This window comes from Sceloporus occidentalis, unplaced genomic scaffold, assembly GCF_023333645.1.
Source record: "Sceloporus occidentalis isolate IW3139 unplaced genomic scaffold, rSceOcc1.0.p SCAF_125, whole genome shotgun sequence".
Classification (NCBI taxonomy): Eukaryota; Metazoa; Chordata; class Lepidosauria; order Squamata; family Phrynosomatidae; genus Sceloporus; species Sceloporus occidentalis.
The window spans coordinates 2291507-2311385 of NW_028317105.1; the positions used below are offsets into that span (position 1 = coordinate 2291507).

At 41.4% G+C, this 19879-nt stretch overlaps 1 protein-coding gene across 1 annotated transcript; it reads right to left on the reverse strand.

The window, feature by feature from the left end:
- Positions 1-1410: 1410 nt before the first annotated feature.
- LOC149281992 (U3 small nucleolar RNA-associated protein 14 homolog A-like) lies at positions 1411-19248 on the reverse strand. Its single transcript, XM_089498745.1, has 15 exons — positions 19148-19248; positions 10229-10313; positions 9724-9794; positions 9495-9559; positions 9028-9170; positions 8609-8764; positions 7472-7591; positions 7213-7307; positions 6353-6476; positions 6181-6258; positions 4940-5303; positions 3853-4274; positions 3361-3554; positions 2149-2248; positions 1411-1677 (listed from the first exon to the last, which is right to left on the reverse strand). Exons 1-15 carry the CDS (start codon positions 19246-19248, stop codon positions 1411-1413), a joined length of 2385 nt encoding a protein of 794 aa, XP_089354871.1.
- Positions 19249-19879: the final 631 nt, after the last annotated feature.

The following is a 19879-nucleotide window of genomic DNA, read 5'->3' on the forward strand; positions in this document are numbered from 1 at the left end:
AGGGACTGGTCAATGGAACGGGGGGCAGCGGCCCATGAGATTTAAGATTATTGAATCTTTAAGGACTTTCTGAACCCAATTCAAATTGGCAGAAGCGATTCCATTTGAAAAATCAAATCTTCACAGGGCCCTAGCATTATATATGCAAAACCAGGACAGCTTCCTCTGTAGGAAGAACTTGGCCTGACCAATATAACGCATAGTTAAATAAGTGAGTTATATTCAACATCGCTTTATCCCTTAAATTATGCATTATGCAGGGTCAGCTGAACCCTTTTTGCTTGAAAAAGTTGCTTGTAGTTGCCCCTTATCATGCATAGTGAAGTAAGGGAGTTAAAACCCACAGCTTTCCTGGAAAACCTCCTTCCAGCTCTCCCTTTAGGGAATTTAACCCTTTATTTCATCCCTCCTCTCAATCTTTAGCATTCGTTGATGTTATTGTCTATTTGGTATAATGTGAGTTTTCACTTCGAAGAGCATGCAGCCTCCCCCTTACAAAATAATAATTAATGGACTACCAACAAAATATTTATCGGGCTTCTCTAAAACGGGCAAACAACCCTGCTTTTAAGGCAGCAAACTAAATTTTTAAACCATTCTAGGATTGGCATAATATGTTTGTATGTTATGGCCATCTGTATTTGTTTCAGCTCTATTGTTCTACTCCAATCCAATAGTGATCTATTGGGTCTAAACTTTTTTCAGTTTGCAACCATATTGCTCATTGAAAAGGCTGCCTTATTCTTTTGTATAAATAATAAGCTCTTTTCGTAAGACGGATTCACAAAGAGCAAAAATGGATGAAAGATTATGACGGATCAAAGTTCATACGCTGTTTATTGAACAATGGTCGGGGTTCGTGGAAACGACAAATAATGCATGTCCCGGCAACAGAAAAACAGATGTGCAACATACAAGAAACCAACCCTTAAGAACACGCTGGGCCATTATTTATGAAGCCAAAACTTTGAGGAGAACTACATTTGGAGCAACTGAAGAAATTTAGCTGCTGAATACTCTGCTTTGCACCAGATCCCCACTGTTAAACATTGAGACATTTAAACATGGCCACTTACTAAAAAGCTGCATAACTGCTCTGTAAGAAGATAATAAAAACCACTTCAGTTATGCACAGCAATGCGTTTCTAAGATGAATCGATAAGAATGGTGTTTCATGTCCCCGAGGCCAACATAAAACAGATTGAAAAGACTCTCAGATATTTCCCATTGGACAATCGGAAAACCAGCAGGTGATAACAGAAAGTGGTCCAGTTAGTTTCAGGTTCATCCACATGGAGACTTCTTGTAGGACTCTAAAGAACATTACACCTGTGGCAACCCACTATATCTTTCATGTTGAACTGTTGGCAGTGAATCATTTTCTTAGTATGCTGTTCGCCCTTCTCTAATCTATTTCTTCTTCCTCTGTTTGGTTCCCTTGCGGGATGTGTGTTTTGAGTGAGGCTTATTCATCTCTATTGCAGGTTTTTTAGATGAGCCGTTTTTCTTGAGAACCTCTTCGGTCATGGGTTCGATGATATGGCCTCGTTTTGTAATGACCCGAGGAGCTGTCAGCTTCTGCACAGACCTCTCTGTGTTCCACGTATTGCCCACCGGAGCACGGATGGTGCTTTCAAAATGCTGACGGCTATTAAATGGGAAAGGAAGCTCGTTGACCTGTGGAACGTGACAAACAGGTTGCTGCCTTTTAAAACATGAACCATAAGTGTGACGCATAAGAGAACATGATACATATTAATCAGTAAAACAAATTAAACGCCCTTCTTGTCTCTTCTACTGAGATGATCGAGTATCCCAGCATCCAACTGACTGCCGCCCTGGCAGAATGATCGCGTACCTACTGATACGGCCTTGTTGTTAACAATGCAATACATTTCAGTTTTATTCACCCAGGGGACCCTCTGACTTAGCTGAGCTCGCCGTTTACCCCTTATATCACATGACTGCATACAATGGCAGCACCCAGGTCTGTAGACAAAGAAAGTTTATTGGTACAAATTCTTCAAACTGTTTCCCCGAGCAGTTTTTCTGTTGGACAAGTTTTGTAATCCTAAGTATTCTTAGCTTCAAAAAAAAATAAAATACAAATGCCATATTCTAACACCTGATGTAAACTTCTCTTCTTACCTGATGTGCAGCAGCTATGATGTTCCTCTTCTCATTCATGATGACGTTGGGAAGACATTGGTCTTTTCGTGGTGGGGCAGGACGTGCTTTGATAATGAACCTGAGGATGAAAGTTAATTAAATATTTCACGCACAGTGACCAGAATAAAAACATCAAAAACTCCTCTGGGTATGCATTTCGACTCAAATGGAGGGCAAAGGGGAGGGTTTCGGGTATATGTGTTGCAGACATACTGGTTTTAATGGGTTTTTTTTTTTTTATTAATTCCTGTAGATTAATTAAAAACATCCCTTAGTATATCCAGCATCATCATACAGGCAAGTCCATATAATCATATTTTCTGCTTACTGAAGCACAGCACATAATCATAACAAGGGAATTATTGTAAACCAGGCTCTTCAAGTTATTTTGAAAGCAGAAACACATCTGGCTTCTTTACTGTCCCAAATGTTTCTACAAGAACTATCATTCATAATTTATGTTAGACAAAGATACAAAAACAAACAAAAAAAAAAAACACCAAAGACATTTTAACTTTGCAGACAGTGGAACACTCTGGAATCCTCTAGAATGACAATAGACACTTTTTTGGTCCAATAGCTTCCACGATCAAGCAGAGCCTTCAGTTGAATTAACAACGTAACAGTACAGTCCAAGTGATACTTTAGAAAAACTAATATTAAAAGCACGCAGCTGCTGCCGGCACTTCCTCTGGGGCTTCTATGACCATGCGCCGGCATCACATGACCTGCCAGTGCTCGATCATAGAAGCCCAAGTGGAAGTGGAACGGAATCAGTGGAAACTTGCGATGCAACTGCTTCTGCATAACGTGCGTAAAAATAGACTGCTAGCTCATAAGCGTTACAGCCATTAAAAAGCTTACTGCTAGAATGAAAGACAAATTGAACAGAAATGCATGAGGTAGAGGGGGCATAATGTAATGGTTACCTTCAGGTCTAAAGAAATTCTAGTATACGTATATAAAACATTTGTAATGTGTTGGGATTGGAAATTGTAAAAAAAATTGATCCTGAATAAATTCAAAAAGGCATCCTGATCTGATCGTGAGTGAATGAATAAGACATCAGCACTTTCAAAAAAAATAAAGATAATCTCTGATCAGCAAATCATGAGCCATTTGGAGCAGGCAGGAATAAAACGCTTGCCTGCAAACAAAAGCACAGTTCATGTTAAGTTAAGCAGAACTTACTTCCTCCGTTTTTTCTTGCTGGGTTTGAGGTTGGTACCACCCCATTCTCCCCATCCCGGGAGGATTAGATTGATGTCCTTCGGTTTATCTGCTTTCTCTGCATCGCGCTTCTCTTTCAGGAAGTCCCTGATTACATCATCTCCGGCAAATGCTTCTTTGATGATCATTTTCTGATCTGTGTCATCATTTTCCTCCTGATTGACGATATAGATGAAACTATTAACATGCAAAACTCAGAGATTGTGGTTGTTACTACACTTTAACCTATTAGAAGACGCACTTTGCCTCAAAACACAACTTTAGGCTATTTTTTCCCCCCAAAGAAAATCATGATCCACTCACAATTCATATTTAACTTTTTTTATTGTTACTTACTATATATTCTTTATCTAACTGATTAAAAAAGCATCCATGGGGCATCATCTCCACTACTCAGCATAACACTGGCAACGTACTTGCATAGCTCACCATATGCCTCAAATACAGACTTACCTCCTCTTCTTCTACAGTAGTTAGAAGCACCGGTATCTGAATTTTCTGCGCAGCAACAGGAAGGACATCATTGTGGTCAATAAGCTTCGGTTTCTTGGCCTCTATCTCCTTCACAGTTGCGGAGGTCCTATCTCCTGGTGGGTTGTTACTACGTGGAACGGACTCTGCAACCTGCGCGTCTTGATGATCTTCTTGTGCCAGGGCACCAATCTCTTCTATGGTTTGTCTCCTTTCCAAGCTCTCCGTCAACAAAGGTCCTTCTTCTGTTTCCTCCTGTGAAACTACCACCTCCGGCTTCTCAGGCTCCTGGAAAGTGCTTTTACGACTCTCGTGATTATTTTGCTCTAAGAGTTTCTGGAAGAGGTGTTTGAAAGCAGACACTTGCTCATCTTCAGGCTCGTTGACAATGTCGCACGCCACTACTACAAGAGATTTCCACGTAGCAGGTCAATATAGATTGTCTTTTTTTACAGAAAAATGGTTTCAGACATAAGTGAACCGGAATTAAAAAAATAAACAGGGGATCCCTGTAAAATAGCATTAAAAAAAAAACACCCAACAAGCAAAGGGTTTCCCTTTTCAAACTGAGAAGTAAAGACTTTACGGAAAGGTTCTAGAACTATAGATGAAAGGTTTTTAAACTAAAATGTTTTTATGATACAACAAGTACCATACAAACCAACAAAATGATGTATATGCAAACCGGTTGGGATACAGCGAGTACTAATGAATTAAAAGGCAATACGAGGCTTTGTATGAACATAGAGTTCAGTGAAAGGATTTTCTGTATTGTTGCATATTCTTCACATTGATTTTGATCATTTTGTGGGTTATAGTAACAAATAGATGGAGTATAAGAGAACAAATGGCACCAAAGTGCGGTGTATCTTTCATTCCTTTGATGTACTTTGTGCATCATTCTCCGTTCTAAAAGTATGTTTTATTACTGGTTAATGAGAACTGTCACATCCCAGATAAAAGCATAACCAAACACAGCACTAAAGTATGTGGCTGTTATTTTTAAATGTTTCATTTTAAAGCTATTCGGATTGTTGGCAGTAAGTTCGATATTCATTTTAAAGCTCACCAGGCTGGATTACAGCAGAGTCATCTTGATTTTTTCGCAAGCGTCTTTTTTCCTCAAATTCCTGTAGCAGGACCTCTTCCTCCGACTGCACATCCTCCGGATCACCCTCCTCATCCTGGTCCAAGGACTGTTTGTTCTCCTCAGTCTCAACGTCTACGTCGGCTGCTTGATTCCCAGAGTCCTTAGCTTCTCTGCTCAGTTTGCCGGTCATCCAGGGATTCAGCCCATCCGGGTTTAGTTGTGCATCGTTCACAAAGTCGGGTATCACCTCCTCCTCCCCGCTCTCCTCACTTTCTGATATAACTTGTACTTTCCTAGTCAAGTCCTTGTTCTTCTGCAGCTGTTCTTGCATTGCCTTGCGTGCCTATTGGAGTCGCATAAAATAAAAAAAAGTCAAATTAATTGGTTAATCTTCACTACATGGACAGGACATTCCTTGGCTTATCCACTTCTAAAAATGTTTGATGACAGGAGGTGAAACTAAACAGGACGGAAGCAAATTATTTTTTGATTGAAATCTGATTTCTTTGATTTTAATCAAATGCTTTTGGAGAAAAAATAATCTATTTAATTTACATTACAGTTCAAAACTTATTGAGCATTAGATAGAGCTTAGTTATGTAGTGTAAGGCTGTATATTTATGGAGTATTTGCATTTTGGGCAAAGTAACATAACATCCACATTCAGTTAATAAACTTTGACATTATAGAATATGTATGTTCTATAATGTTGTTTTAGTTAAAACTATTTAAGCAGATCTCCATGAATGAGTGATGAATCTATTAAACTAAAATCAGTTCTGATATAGCTGTTTTAAATTACGATTTAAATAGAGTTTTACTGACTAGTGATTTAAATCGCCTTGATCCACCGTGAACTGAAATCATCTTTGTTCTCCAGTAAATTAAAAAAAAACATAGTGGCCCCGGCTGTTTGCAGAGACCTTTAAGTAATCTTACAGTTTAGGGGCAAGATTGGTGAAGAAGAAAAAAAAAAAAAGCGTGACTAGTAAATGGGTCTGGTGCAGTAGAATGAGAAGCTCTTTGGGACCAGCATGGTAAAAGCGCCACAAGGTTTGCTCTAAAGAACTCCTGTTCTTGCTGAGTTCATAAAAACAACAAAAAACCAATTCTAGATAATGGCTGTTTTGATGAAAGTTCCAATTTAAGATCACGTTACACTTCAGAAACTTAAACATCTTGAAAATGTTGCATTTTCCTCTGTCGGAGAAAGTACTCACTTCATCGTCATATTTGGCCATGATGGCTTTGGATTTGGCCCATTTGCCGCTGTTCTGGTGCTTCAGGGACATTCGCTCCTATAAAACAGAGTATTAAATAGTCAGACTTTGGCACTCCAGCGAAGGGTTGAAACCAATACCACGAAGACATTGGCTCTGTTGTCTCAGTCACCTCCATCCTGGCTCGCTCTATTTTCTGCAATTCCTCCAAAGCTGCCTCCGGATTAGTGTTCTTCAACTCCTCAAACCCCTTTAAAGCTTCCTTATGCCTGCTCTTTTTTAACATCTTATGGTACCTGTAGAACAAATTGTTAGATTTACAAAAATGGTATACATTTTCATAGCGTTTTTTATACAAATACACCATACACCCAGAGAAAGAGCCCTCTGAGTGACTGAAAGCGTATGTGACTTTACATTTTATACTAAATTGGCCCAATAAGAAGTATCAACTTCACCTGAATGGGTGCATTAATTGATGTGAACGATGGCAGAGGGGTAAAAAGTCAAAAAGGTTCCCAGGGGTAGGCTAATGAAGAATATAAAATGAATGGGTGCCCTTGATTTTTTTTCAGTGAGAAAGAAAGAGCGACAGCAATCCATACAACGTAGCACAAAACAGGGCTTGGTTTCCCTATATAATGCACGAGTACATAAGTCATAAGTCTCCCAGGTCTCCTCGCCTATTGAATTATACATTATGAAGGGCCAGCTTCACCCTTCACGCTAGGTGAAGCAAAGGAGCTGAACGGTGAAGCAAAGGAGCTGAAACAACTCTCCCTTTGGAGAACAAACACAAAAGAGCGGTAAGTAGAATTCTAGATGCATTTCCAAGCTATGAGCTGATACGCAGTAAAAGGATCAGAAGGGACAGCATTTATACTATGGAAAAGAATAGAAAGAAACGCATCATTCCCCAAGTATCATTGTTCCTTAAATGTTGCTCTAAACAGTTTACAGGGCAAGGACAAGTCACAATATGGAAACATTTGAAACAAAAAGGGAAGCTTATTTATTATCAGCTGTTCATACTTTTTGCTTTTAATTTTCTTTTCTCTTCGAGCTTTTGACTCATAGTAGGACTGCAAAGCTCTCGCTTTCTGAAGCTCTGCACGACGAAGCTTGGCCTAAAAATCAAACAGAATTTAGGGAGTTTAATATGCTGTTGTGAAGACCCACGATCCCAATATCCCAAGTGAGGCAGCGTGCAGCAAGACTTGAACCAGCAGAGGGTAGCAAAGACAAAAATTTACACATTTTATCGAATGCATAGAAGACGTTGGTTTCTCACCTCCTCCAGGCTCATAGCTTTCAGCGATGCCTCCTCAACGGGGGTCAATAACGGATCCGTCAAGGGCTGTTTATTTTCATGAAGAATATTAAATATCTCCATTTCCAGCGATGTACGCGCCTACAAAAACAATATAAACAACGGGCGTATAAAGCACAGTCATTATCCCTGTAATAAACCAACAGTACCCACGTGACTAAGTATGTCACAATAAAAATATTGTATATACTCTAAGAAGTTTAATATATAGTTACCTCGTCCAAACCACCGTCCAAGTTACAGATAAAACTACACGCTCAAGTTTGTTGATTTATATTGAGATGTATGTGAGGGGCCGAGTACGTATTGCATACTCCACTCACTTTTTATTCTGGGAAGCCACACAGTTATAAAAAGAAGAAACATTATATAAGAGCAATATTAAGTTTGCCAATAGTCTACTAAATGGAATACTTCCTTCTTTAAAGTGCAGTCATCATTCCTCCATGACGAGCGCTGCTTTAAGCTTAATGTAAGCTCCATCCCAAAAGTTCCTCAAATATCATTTCATCATTCACACGCAAAAAAGAGTTACCAATTCCGATCTATTTTCTTTATGCTCTGCAACCTTAACTGACGGCCTGAAGCAAATGTTATGGCAGAGGGGATATGACTTATAAAACGATAAATCCTTAGGCAGCATCAGTAAAATAAGGAGTTTTCTAGCATGGTCTGTTTTACTCACAAAGCTCCTCAAACTTGTTTACCAGAGGCAGCCATGGTGCACCAGTAGGCTGTAGCTGCCTTGGGTGTCATTAAATCGTCCATATCGGAGTCCACAAAAGCACCTTTAAGTAAAGATTGTCCTATTATGGCTGCCTATGGTACATTGATAAATAGAGTATGGGAACTGGACCACAAACAAAGGAACGGAGAGGGAAAAAAAACAAATTTAAACCATTCGCTGGAACACTACAGATGAATATAACACAAGATGCTAGGAACCATACATAACACATGCATGCTACCTCGGTCTTTCCTTATGTCGACTTAGCTAATGCTTTGTAACCAGCCAGTTCATACCTACTACAAAACTCTTCATTAAAAAGGTACGCCATTTATTGCAACACAAATGCATTGGATTCTTCCATCACTCACTTTCCAGCCCTTTACAACATCTTCAATCCGCGCAGGTTTCACGGTGTCATTGTTCTCGGCAAACACTAGCTGATCGGCCTTTCGATTCTGCTTTACTATATGCTCCCATCTGGTAACTTCTTCAGAGGCCTTCTCGTAAGCTACAACTCTTTGTATCTAGGAAAAAAGAAAAACTCAAAAATATAGGAAAAAAACCCCCAAAATCTTAATTTCATTCGATAATGGTGAATTTTAACACTTTATTCCATACATAACAAAGACGAAAATAAAATTCACTCAAGGGGTATCTTCAACCAGTTGGTGAAAGTGGAAACATGAAATTAACTATCCTTAAGGTGGGCCGGGCAGAACCCTAGCTGGATAGAAATAATAGAAAAAGAGCCCATTAAAAGTTTCCTACAATCGGAACATTCACTTACTTTCTGAGTTTCCTCTTTGGTGAGAGGGACCTCTACATTTTGGGCCCGACTCAATTTCTTTAGCTGCTTCCTAACAGTAGATAGGGAGGCAGATTTCTGCGTTGGTTCAATGAGATCAGAAAGTGTGAGCTTCTCGCCGGTACCTACACAAGCAATGAAATCAAATTACTAGCTTCAGAAACAACATTTTTTTGGAACTATAAGTGCATGACTGGAATTTGTGAGTGATTAATCTATCAAAATCCATTCTCTCCCCCCCAAAAAAACATTTTATATCACACACTGCATGCAAGTAATTTAAAACATGTCTAGTATAGACAAGTGCGTCTACAGGAACAGCTAGTCCTTGACCAGCTGCTGATGAAGAAGATCAAACCCAATAAAACAAGTTTTAAGGGAGAGTTGACCTACACTCAATAAACAATAAACACCTCAAGTGGAACAGAGGTGACGGAACCGGTACTAACCTTCTGAGCTGATTCCAAATTCTGACACTTGAAGACTGGCCTCTGAGCGTTCAGCCACCCTCCTCCTAGAAAAGAGACGTATTAAAAGGTGTAATGCAGACACTGACATAAGAAAACCCCTGAAAGAGCAGTGATCCCCCACCAAAAACACATTTAAGATAAAGAACTCCATCGAACACCAGCCTTTCAGTTTAGAAAGAACTCATCGGCAAAGTGCATAGAAACCGACCTTTTCTTTCCATCCAGAGATGTGATGGCATCCAGGAGCTTCTGATGCTTCCTCTCTGTATCGCTGTCTCCCTGCAGAAAGAGCAACACCGGAGTTTAATCGCTCACCAAATACGAGAAATTGTCAAAATACAGGTTTTTGGGTTTTTTTGAAAGCACAGCGTTGACATGTTTACCATGTTTGTTCAACCACATAATACATGATAAATGTTGTCGAAACCAGGGTAAGTTTAAGAATATATCTGGGGGATTTTTCCCCATAGGCTCTAGCCGTGTATAATGTATGCGCGAAGAACTGTGATTCTCATTTTTTGGCACTCTAATTTTAATCATACTAAATGTCACATTTTAAAAATATGATTTCAAAATAAAGCCCTTCTATTATAATAATAATTGGCATGGGTTCACTAATTGAGAAAGGGGGACATCACAGTCGAACAGAGAGACGGTAAAAACACGATAATTGCCGCTTTCCAGGTCCTTAAGGGCTTAAAGAGTTCCCCTACCTCGTCCTCGCTTGCGCTCACTGCGTATTCTTTAACAAACAGAACTTCCTCTTCATCCATTTTGCTCCCCAAGAGGAGAGCACCCCTAAAAGAATAATGAAAAAGCAAGACGTTACAAAACGTAAGGAACGTTACTACTTAAAGTAACATCAATCAACTACATAGACGGACGAAAAGAAATGTATGTGGGCGACAGCAAAACATGATGAAAAATTTAAAAAAGGGGTAAGAATGGAGTTTATACACAAAGGGAGAGTTTTGGATCGTGACTTTAGCATCATTATAAAAATGGTGTCACCCCAAAGAGCTCCTTGTACTCCTGGAAGTACTTGACTGGCCCTGTATAGGTGTTCAGTCTCCTTGAGAAACCTGCCAGCGAGGCCCCTGCATAATAAATAGTGATATGGGGGACCATAAAGGCGGTGGTGCTGCAGCTTCTCCTATGAAACCACTTCCAGGGCACTTTAACGTGCATTTTTCTTTGGTGAGGCTGCATGGGGCAGTAAATTGTTCCTTTAATGCAGGGCTCTCAAGCATTTCAATAGGAGGGTGCATACTGAGCATAGAATATCCTTATATATATATATATATATATATATTATATATATCTTCCATACGATGTACTTAGTGACCGGTAACAGCCTTGGGCTCTCTGCATTACTAGAGGTAAAGGAACCAGTCGGTGGAGAGGCACTAGACGAGCCTGGGGACCTAAACAATACATTTCAGCCCCTTCAGATGTGGCTTGCAATCATCTCTTTCTTATAAGAAGGCTTCTGTCTGTCTACGGTCCTCTGCGCGAGAAGGGCGAACACGCTACACTAGGGTCAGCAAACAGGTACCTCCCCGGGTGTTGGAGAACTACAAGACCCATGATGCATTATCCTAGTAGTAGATGAGCAGCTTTCAAGCCATATATTTTGCTTTGGCCAGTCCCAGACAGTCACTTAAAAGGATCACCAACATTTAAGCACAGCTGGTTGTCAACTACAAATCCCATACCGGTAAACCAAGATCATATAGAACGAAACAGCTTGGCTACTGCTTTCCACAACAATAGCTGCGAAACGATGAAAAGTGCTTTACGTGGTAAAGGCTTAAAGTTGCTGTTATGCTCCGCTACTCTACTTGCGATTAATCCTTCAAAGAAATTAAAGCATATTTGCTACGGATTACCCGCATAAGGTAAAGACGGCACAATGAATATTCTATGAGGAACAGGACCTTTAGGTTTTTGGCGAGAGGAAACATTTTAGCTCCGTACATCCCTAATTTTGGTTGTCTGCCGGTGCATTACACACCCACTACTGCCTTTTACTTTTCACACCCGACCTGCTGACTTTCCTGTCATCGCTACCTGCCTGGCTGACAACTCGCCCACCATCATGTCTCACTGGTCACCCCCAACATCTGTCCCTGTGCTCATCACCAGACCCCTGCCAAGCTTGTTTGTCCCCTTCTTTGCACTTTCCAAACTGGTTCATATATATATATATATATATATATATATATTATATATATATATATATATATATATATATATATATCACCATTACTACACCCATCATGTACCAGTCACTAGCCCAGCGCTTCATCATGTCAGGCAGTATTATTGTCACTCCACAAGCAGCTTCGAGTTTCAGTCTTGTTCACCGTTCTCCAGATACCTCCGCCAGGCAATCTACCCCCCCCCCAATAAAAACTGCCCCTCTGCGAATCTAAATCCCAACTCGTGTCCGTACAGCATATGCTTGGGACATATATGTAATGTTTCATTGTTGTCTTATTCTCTTTTCCTCCTTTATGCTCGTTGCGTATACCAGAGCCTTCGTGTTTCCGGTACACACTCGACACCCTGCAGAATGTATCTCTGAAACACGTTTTCAGAGCTATTTAAAATGTATAGAAAACGCATGGCCGTGGCAACTGCACTCACCCTCCGTTCTTTGCAGCACTCATATCTCAACTGGAACCCTTCACCAGTCCACACTCACTTCCCAACACGTGGGAGCGCACACCAGCCATAAAGCAATCCACTTCCTCTGCCAGTAGATTGATGTCGTCGGGAAGCTTCCCCTGCCCGTAGGGACATGCTACCTGTAGTTCTACGGTGGCCGAGTCAGACCAAAAAGGTTTCCGCGGATGCCTACAGACGTCGATTCCAACACAGTATCGTGCAGGGTAGTAATGCTAACTGCAGCAAAAAGTAAACCCCAAAAACTAAAGCAAACCAGTGGATGCGAAAATACATATTTTACATTTTGTATATAAAAAACATTAAAGTGTCCTGTTTGGGCTTTGAAATGTTGGGATGGATGTAGCTCAGCCCCAGATTTTTTTGCTATTATCGCAGAATGTTTTGCTTTGAATATGTGTATCCTGGTGTTCAAAAGCCTTAAAAGTCACCATAATGTGTGTAGAAACAGCAGGAAATGTGTTTAAAATGCTGTCATTTTCTTCTAAATACCTTACTGGGTTACGTAAATAACCATACCTGGGAACTTTCCGGGTTTGGCCCAGAGAACTCCGAGAGAAGCGTCACTTCTCTGGTTCTCCGGGTCACGGGAATGGGGTGCTGACACGCCCTTTAAATGTGGGTGTTTCCCGCGATGATGTCGGTGACAATACCCCTTTGACATCAGCAGGAACGCTCGCTGACATCAGGGTAGGCTCCGAGTAGCCGGAGCCCACAAGTTCCCAGGTGTGTAAATTGGCCACGCCCTTAACCACACCCACTATGGCCATGGGTATATTTGTATATGGTACGCGTATGATACATGTATGGCATAAGGAGATGGAGAGAGACAGCCTACACCGTGACCCAAGTAATACTGTCTAAAAGGTCTGTCATATAAATTATAAGGTCTGGGGGGGTTGGGGTACATTTTTCTTCTTGGGACTGAGTCAGTTATCACAGTTGGCCTATAGTTAGCCATAGGGGGCACTATATTAGCGGTTTACACTTTACCTCAGCTAACCTCTGTATTTTTTATTGAGGACAAGTTAAAATATTCATAAATACTTAGTTTAAGGTAAACCAGGCATCCGATCACATGACATGGCGCTAAATACACACAAACAACTTTTTTGTGTGTGTGTTTTATATTCTTTTAAAATACATTTCTTAATTAGCGGGAGAAAGCATAGTTGAGCAAAGTCACAACATATGTGCTATACAACATCAATCAAACGCTTTCAGATAGTTATAACAGCATTATAACAAAGTGATTATGATCGGTAATTGGTAATAAATTGAAAGGCAGCAAAACATCGGAATGGAATTCAATATGGCAGAACGGTAAGAAAATCAGATCAGACCGACTATTACAGTAAAATAATAGCAGAAGAGGAAAGGTCAGATCATCCGTATGGGCACACACATAAGATACCAGAACAATTGAGAAATTGTTTGTTTTGTAGCGCTTGGACTCCCTCAGGCCATCCCAAAACCTCCGATTCAGAGCCCTGTGCTGATGCCATTTTAACTTTTGAGTAGCCGCCACAGACTGAAGGGAGTCAGGAGTGTCAGTGATAGTGTTAGATTCATCTGAGATTGAAGTTGATCTATCTACAAAGGGTGGGGTGCTGTACAACTATAGTTCATTTTATTTATTTACTGGCACTGCAGCAGAAGGTTTCATTCAGGGCCGGACTGGCCCACCGGGATACCGGGAAATTTCCCGGTGGGCCGGAAGGTCCGTGGGCTGGGCGGCCGGCAGACTTACCATGAAGACAGCCGCTGAGCGGCTGCAAATGGCAATGAACGCCTCCCTCGGTGCCAGGGGCGGGCTGGGCAGGGGGGCAATTGCCCCCCAGGCTTCCCGAAATCTAATCAAAGCGGCCGCTGGGTGCTGATGCGGCCGGCCGGCATCAGCACCCAGCAGGCGTGTGCGATGGCCGTCTAGTGATGGGAGCAGTGTGAGGGGTGAAAGCTCCGCCCCCTCGCACTGACCTTTCACCCCTCACGCTGCTCCCATCACTATGCGGCCATCAGATTGCTGGGAATGTAATCTGAACGGCCGGTGCGTGCTGATGCCGCCGGCCGGCTCTGCTTTAATACTTTTTTTTTACTTTATATGGCAAGCCGATCCAGCTTACCATATAATTAAAAAAAAAGTGTTAAAGTAGCTCCGGCCGGCGGCATCAGCACGCACCGGCCGTTTAAGATTACTTTCCCAGCAGTCTGATGGCTGCATAGTGATGGGAGCAGCGTGAGGTGGAAGCTCCGCCCCCTCGCACTCAGACTGCTGCAGCACCGGATGTCAGGTCAGTGACTTCCTGTCAGCATAGAGGAGAACAGTGTGCAGCTACCAGGAAGTCAAGACAAGTAGAAGGTGAGTAAAATAATGTATTTTTTGTACTGTATAATGTTTTTTGTATTTGTTAAAAACAAAAAAAATCGGCATGTGTGTGTATGTAAGTGTCCCCCCCTATATGCCACTCTGCCTCCAGAAATGCCTTATACCCCCCCTATATGCCACTCTGTCCCATGATATGCCTTTTAACCCCCTATATGCCAGAGTTGCATATAGGGGTATAAGGCATTTCTGGATGCAGAGTGACATATAGGGGGTCAAAAGGCATATCTGGAGGCAGAGTGGGATAAAGGGGGTTAAAAGGTATATCATGGGGCAGAGGAGCATATAGGAGGGTATAAAGCATATCGGGGAGGCAGAGTGGCATATAGGGGGCATAAGGCTTTTCTGGAGGCAGAGTGCCCCATGATATGCCTTTTAACCCCCTTCATGCCACTCTGCCTCCAGAAATGCCTTATACCCCCTATATGCCACTCTGTCCCATGATATGCCTTTTAACCCCCTATATGGCAGAGTGGCATATAGGGGGTTAGAAGGCATATCATGGGACAGAGTGGCATATATTATTTTTTATTTAATATGGCAAGCTGGATCGGCTTGCCATATAAAGTAAACAAAAATGTCCCATGATATGCCTTTTAACCTCCTATATGGCAGAGTGGCATATAGGGGGTTAGAAGGCATATCATGGGACAGAGTGGCATATAGGAGGGTTGAGGCATATAAGGGAGGCAGAGTGGCATATAGGGGGGTATAAGGCTTTTCTGGAGGCAGAGTGCCCCATGATATGCCTTTTAACCCCCTTTATGCAACTCTGCCTCCAGAAATGCCTTATACCCCCCTATATGCCACTCTGTCCCATGATATGCCTTTTAACCCCCTATATGCCAGAGTGGCATATAGGGGTATAAGGCATTTTTGGATGCAGAGTGACATATAGGGGGTCAACGGCATATCTGGAGGCAGAGTGGCATAAAGGGAGTTAAAAGGGATGTCATGGGGCAGAGGGGCATATAGGAGGGTATAAAGCATATTGGGGAGGCAGAGTGGCATATAGGGGGCATAAGGCTTTTCTGTAGGCAGAGTGCCCCATGATATGCCTTTTAACCCCCTTTATGCCACTCTGCCTCCAGAAATGCCTTATACCCCCCTATATGCCACTCTGTCCCATGATATGCCTTTTAACCCCCTATATGGCAGAGTGGCATATAGGGGGTTAGAAGGCATATCATGGGACAGAGTGGCATATAGGGGTATAAGGCATTTCTGGATGCAGAGTGAGGGTATAAAGAGAGGGTATAAAGCATATCAGGGAGGCAGAGTGGCATATAGTGGGGCATAAGGCTTTTCTGGAGGCAGAGTGCCCCATGATATGCCTTTTAACCCCCTATATGGCAGAGTGGCATATAGGGGGTTAGAAGGCATATCATGGGACAGAGTGGCATATAGGGGGTATAAGGCATTTCTGGAGGCAGAGTGGCATATAGGGGTTAGAAGGCATATCAGGGGGGCAGAGTGGCAAGCCTGGGGGCAGAGGTGCATAACTCGGGGGTAGGTTGTCAAATGAAAGGAAATAAAAACCAAATATGTCTCAATCATAGCTTTTATTAAATATGGAAAAAAATAGTCTACATGAATTAATAAAGAAATAAAAGTTTCTTACCAGAATATCGTGAAGAATAATGTGATCAGTGTTTTGTTCCACTAAATAAAATGGAACTCTTTCATCTAACAATGTTCGCAGTAGTAAATGTTTTGATCCTATTATGTGTAATGTATTTAATTTATTAGGGCCTTTTAACACTTTTGCTTTCTGGCATTTTAATACAAATAATGAGATAAAAAGAATGGCACATAGTGTGACTCGGGTATGTATAAGGGGTGCGTGTGGGTATAAGAGCTTCACCGTGAGATAAACTATATGGGGCTGGTCTCCAAATTTTTCCAGGGCTGCTTTTCAGTCCCAGTCCGGCCCTGGTTTCATTTCCTTTTTTACGTAATAACTGATTTATTTTGGGGGGGCTGTTTTTCAATTTAAAAAATTAAAAATGTAATTAAAAAAAATATTTTTGGACAAGGAAACAATAAATCAGTAAATATTGGTGAGAAAATTAGAAATTGGGCCGTGCATGCCAAGAAAACCTCTTAATTTTGGACAACATAAATAATAAATCAGAAAATATCAGTGACAATTTTTTGTTGCTTTTTTTTAACGCCGATTGCAATCATTTTGAAATGTTTGTTAGAGTAATTCCTGTCTTCCTGGGTTGGGCAGAGGCAGCATTACGTATGTACAAAAAAGATGACTTTTGGCTAGGGTGACCACATTTCCTAACTGTCATTCTGGGACCCTTACTTTCTTACTTACTTTCACAAGTACATTGCCATTGATGGTAGTACAGCATGACTCCTATTTTTATGTAGTGATCCAGCCACAGGTGGTGTTACAGCATGATTCCTATCATTAAATAGTGATCCAGACACAGATAATGTACACATGACTTCTGTTATTAAATAGTGAGCCAGACAAAGACAGTAGAATAACATGTCTCCAATCATTATATAGCAAGCCAGACATACATGTGGCACAGATTAAGTCCAATCACTATATACTGAGCCAGGCACTGATGGATGTACAGCATGACTCCTATCACTAAATCTTGAGCCAGGCATTGACGATGGTGCTGCTTAGATTTCAACAGTTTTTTTCCATGTTATGTGTCACCCAAGATCTTTAGCCCCTCTTGGTATGAAAGGCAGACATGTCAGAAGTAAGATTTTAAGTATTTTTTTCAATGTGCCGCGTCCACACTGATCCGGCTGGCATGCGGGTTTAGCCCCTTTTTCTCAGTCGTCGGGAGGCTCTCAGCTGTGCGCACTGACAATGAAGTCATCAGCCCGGGAACATTTAAACTCCATCTTAGCTACTGCTTGTTGCTTGATGTATTTTCTCTCTAGCTCCAGTTTCGTAAGTTCCTATTTCCTGATTATTACTTCGGCTTGTTTACACGGACTTCGCTACTTTTCTGTTGAGCGTGACCTCGGCTTGTTAACGGACTTTGCTACTTTTCTGTTGAGCGTGACCTCGGCTTGTTTCCATCTTGGCATACAAGGTACTTCTATGGATAGTGCATTGTTGCGGGTTTTGATGAAATCAAAGTTGTCTGCAATTTACTCTTTGAAAAACTTTAAGGCAAACTTTAATTCTCTCTCCAACTATTGTTATGAAGACTTTGGCTCAAAGTGGCTCCATAAGAGTCACAGGCACCCTTGATTTTCTGTTGTACACTTCCTAATCTCTATTGCAAAGTATCTACACCTGGGTCGTTATTTTCACCTCTTTCGGTATGTCTTCTCTCCGAAGTGCGGAATAAGATCCTCGCTTTCTGTCTGGACCGCGTGGCCTAATGGATAAGGCGTCTGACTTCGGATCAGAAGATTGAGGGTTTGAGTGCCTTTGTGGTCGAGGTTGCTGGAGATTTGGATCTGCAGGTTACTGTTCTTTTGAGTCTTCTGCAATTTACTCTTTCATCACTTAAAGACAATATTTGATTCTTTGTGTTGAATGAAACAAAGCTCAATAAAAAGACACTGTCAGAAGCGGGATTTGAACCCACGCCTCCAAATGGAGACCGGAACACCCTCGCAGAGAGAAGATAGCATTCTTGACAAGACAGGCTACTACAGTTGAGAAAGATGATATATTTTGACATGGTTTCAAGGCAAGGGACTAGCTATTGGAAGACCTGTTGCTGTTTCATTGGTTTAAAGCGGCTTCATTAGAGTCACAGTGTAAGCACACATGAGTTCCTGCATGTGAATGCTAAGATTTCACGTGTGTTTTTTGATGTGCCATATGACCACCAAACTTATCGCTCCCTGGGCATGCAGGGTTCTTCTACGTATTGTGCTTTGCTAATGCATTTGATGAAATCAAAGTTCATTGCGATGTACTCTTTCAAACACTTAAAGGCAAACTTTAATTCTTTCTCCACCTACTGTTATGAAGACTTTGGCTCAAAGCAGCTCCATAATAGTAACAGGGAACCCTTGATTTTCTGTTGTACACTTCCTAATCTCGTTGCCCAAAGAAATCTATTTGACAGCTATTGCAAAGTATCTACACGCGCATCATTTTTTTGTGACTTCGTTTTAGAACTAGACCTAATGGATAAGGCGCCTGACTTCGGATCAGTAGATCGAGGGTTCGAGTCCCTTAGTAGTTGAAGATTTGAGTTTGTTGTTCTTCCATATCAAGAAGTGGAAGCTAAGATTTCAATGGTTTCTTTCCATGTCACCTAAGATTTTTAGAAGCCCAGTTTTCAACTTTTTCTTTAGATTTTCCATTTTATCCTAGGACTTTTGTAATGAAAGGCAGACATGTCAAAACTAAAATTTCAGCTCTATTCTTCTATGTGCCATATGACCACTGAACTTAATGACCTCTTTGCCTGCAAGGTTCTTTTACAGATTATGCATTGCTGCCTTTTTTTTATGAAATCAAATTCATCTGCGATGAAGTCTTTCAAGCACTTATAGGAAAACTCGAGTTTCTTTTTTTTGTCCATGTTATATGAAATGTAGCAGCAATCACAAAAGTTACCTTAAGTCACTTAAAGCACCAACTGAGGGAAATATGGCGGCACTTGACGTCCTCTGCTCGATTGGAGGATCAGGGGAGGGGGTCACTGCAAGCGCCGCCATATTGCCCTCAGTTGGTGCTTTCGGTGACATCCTCTTCCCCAATTAGAGGATCGGGGAGGACCTCATTGTAGCGCCGCCACTTTGGCGGAAGTTTCCGGGTTATGTCCGCAGAGATGCGGACAAAGAAAGAAGATTAGAGATTGAAGATAGAATAGAGAATAGAAGGAAGAAAAGTGGTTGGCAGAGAAGGTAGGGAAACATTTAGAGACCGTGAGAAAGAAAGTGCAAGTCTAATATATATATTTTAGGAGTAAGAATAACACTGTATTGGAGAGCAGATTTAGACACATTACATATTACACCTGACCTTATCACTAATACATTATATGTGCAAAAGTATTGGCACACACCTCTAAATTATTGAATTCAGGTGTTTCAATTAGACCCATTGAAAGTGGAAGCGTTTAGGAATAGCAGGAACTTAGCCACGAAGCAGAAGATCACGTAAAGTCACCGAGCGTAAAGTCACCAAGTGCTGAGGTGCATGATATGTAAAAGTCGCCAACTCCCTGCCGATTCCATAGCTGAAGAGATCCAAACTTCCACTGGCATTAATATCAACACAAAAACCGTGCGGCTGGAGCTTCATGGAATGGGTTTCCACGGCCGAGCAGCTGCGTGCAAGCCTCAC

Coding starts and splice junctions, on each gene's coding strand:
- LOC149281992 (XM_089498745.1), bottom strand. CDS start 19,248: ATGGCGGCGCTTGCAGTGACCCCCTCCCCTGATCCTCCAATCGAGCAG. Junction 10,314..19,147: donor GGTGCTTTAAGTGACTTAAG/GTAACTTTTGTG, acceptor TTATTCTTTTAG/GGGTGCTCTCCTCTTGGGGA. Junction 5,304..6,180: donor TGGCCAAATATGACGATGAA/GTGAGTACTTTC, acceptor CGACTCCAATAG/GCACGCAAGGCAATGCAAGA.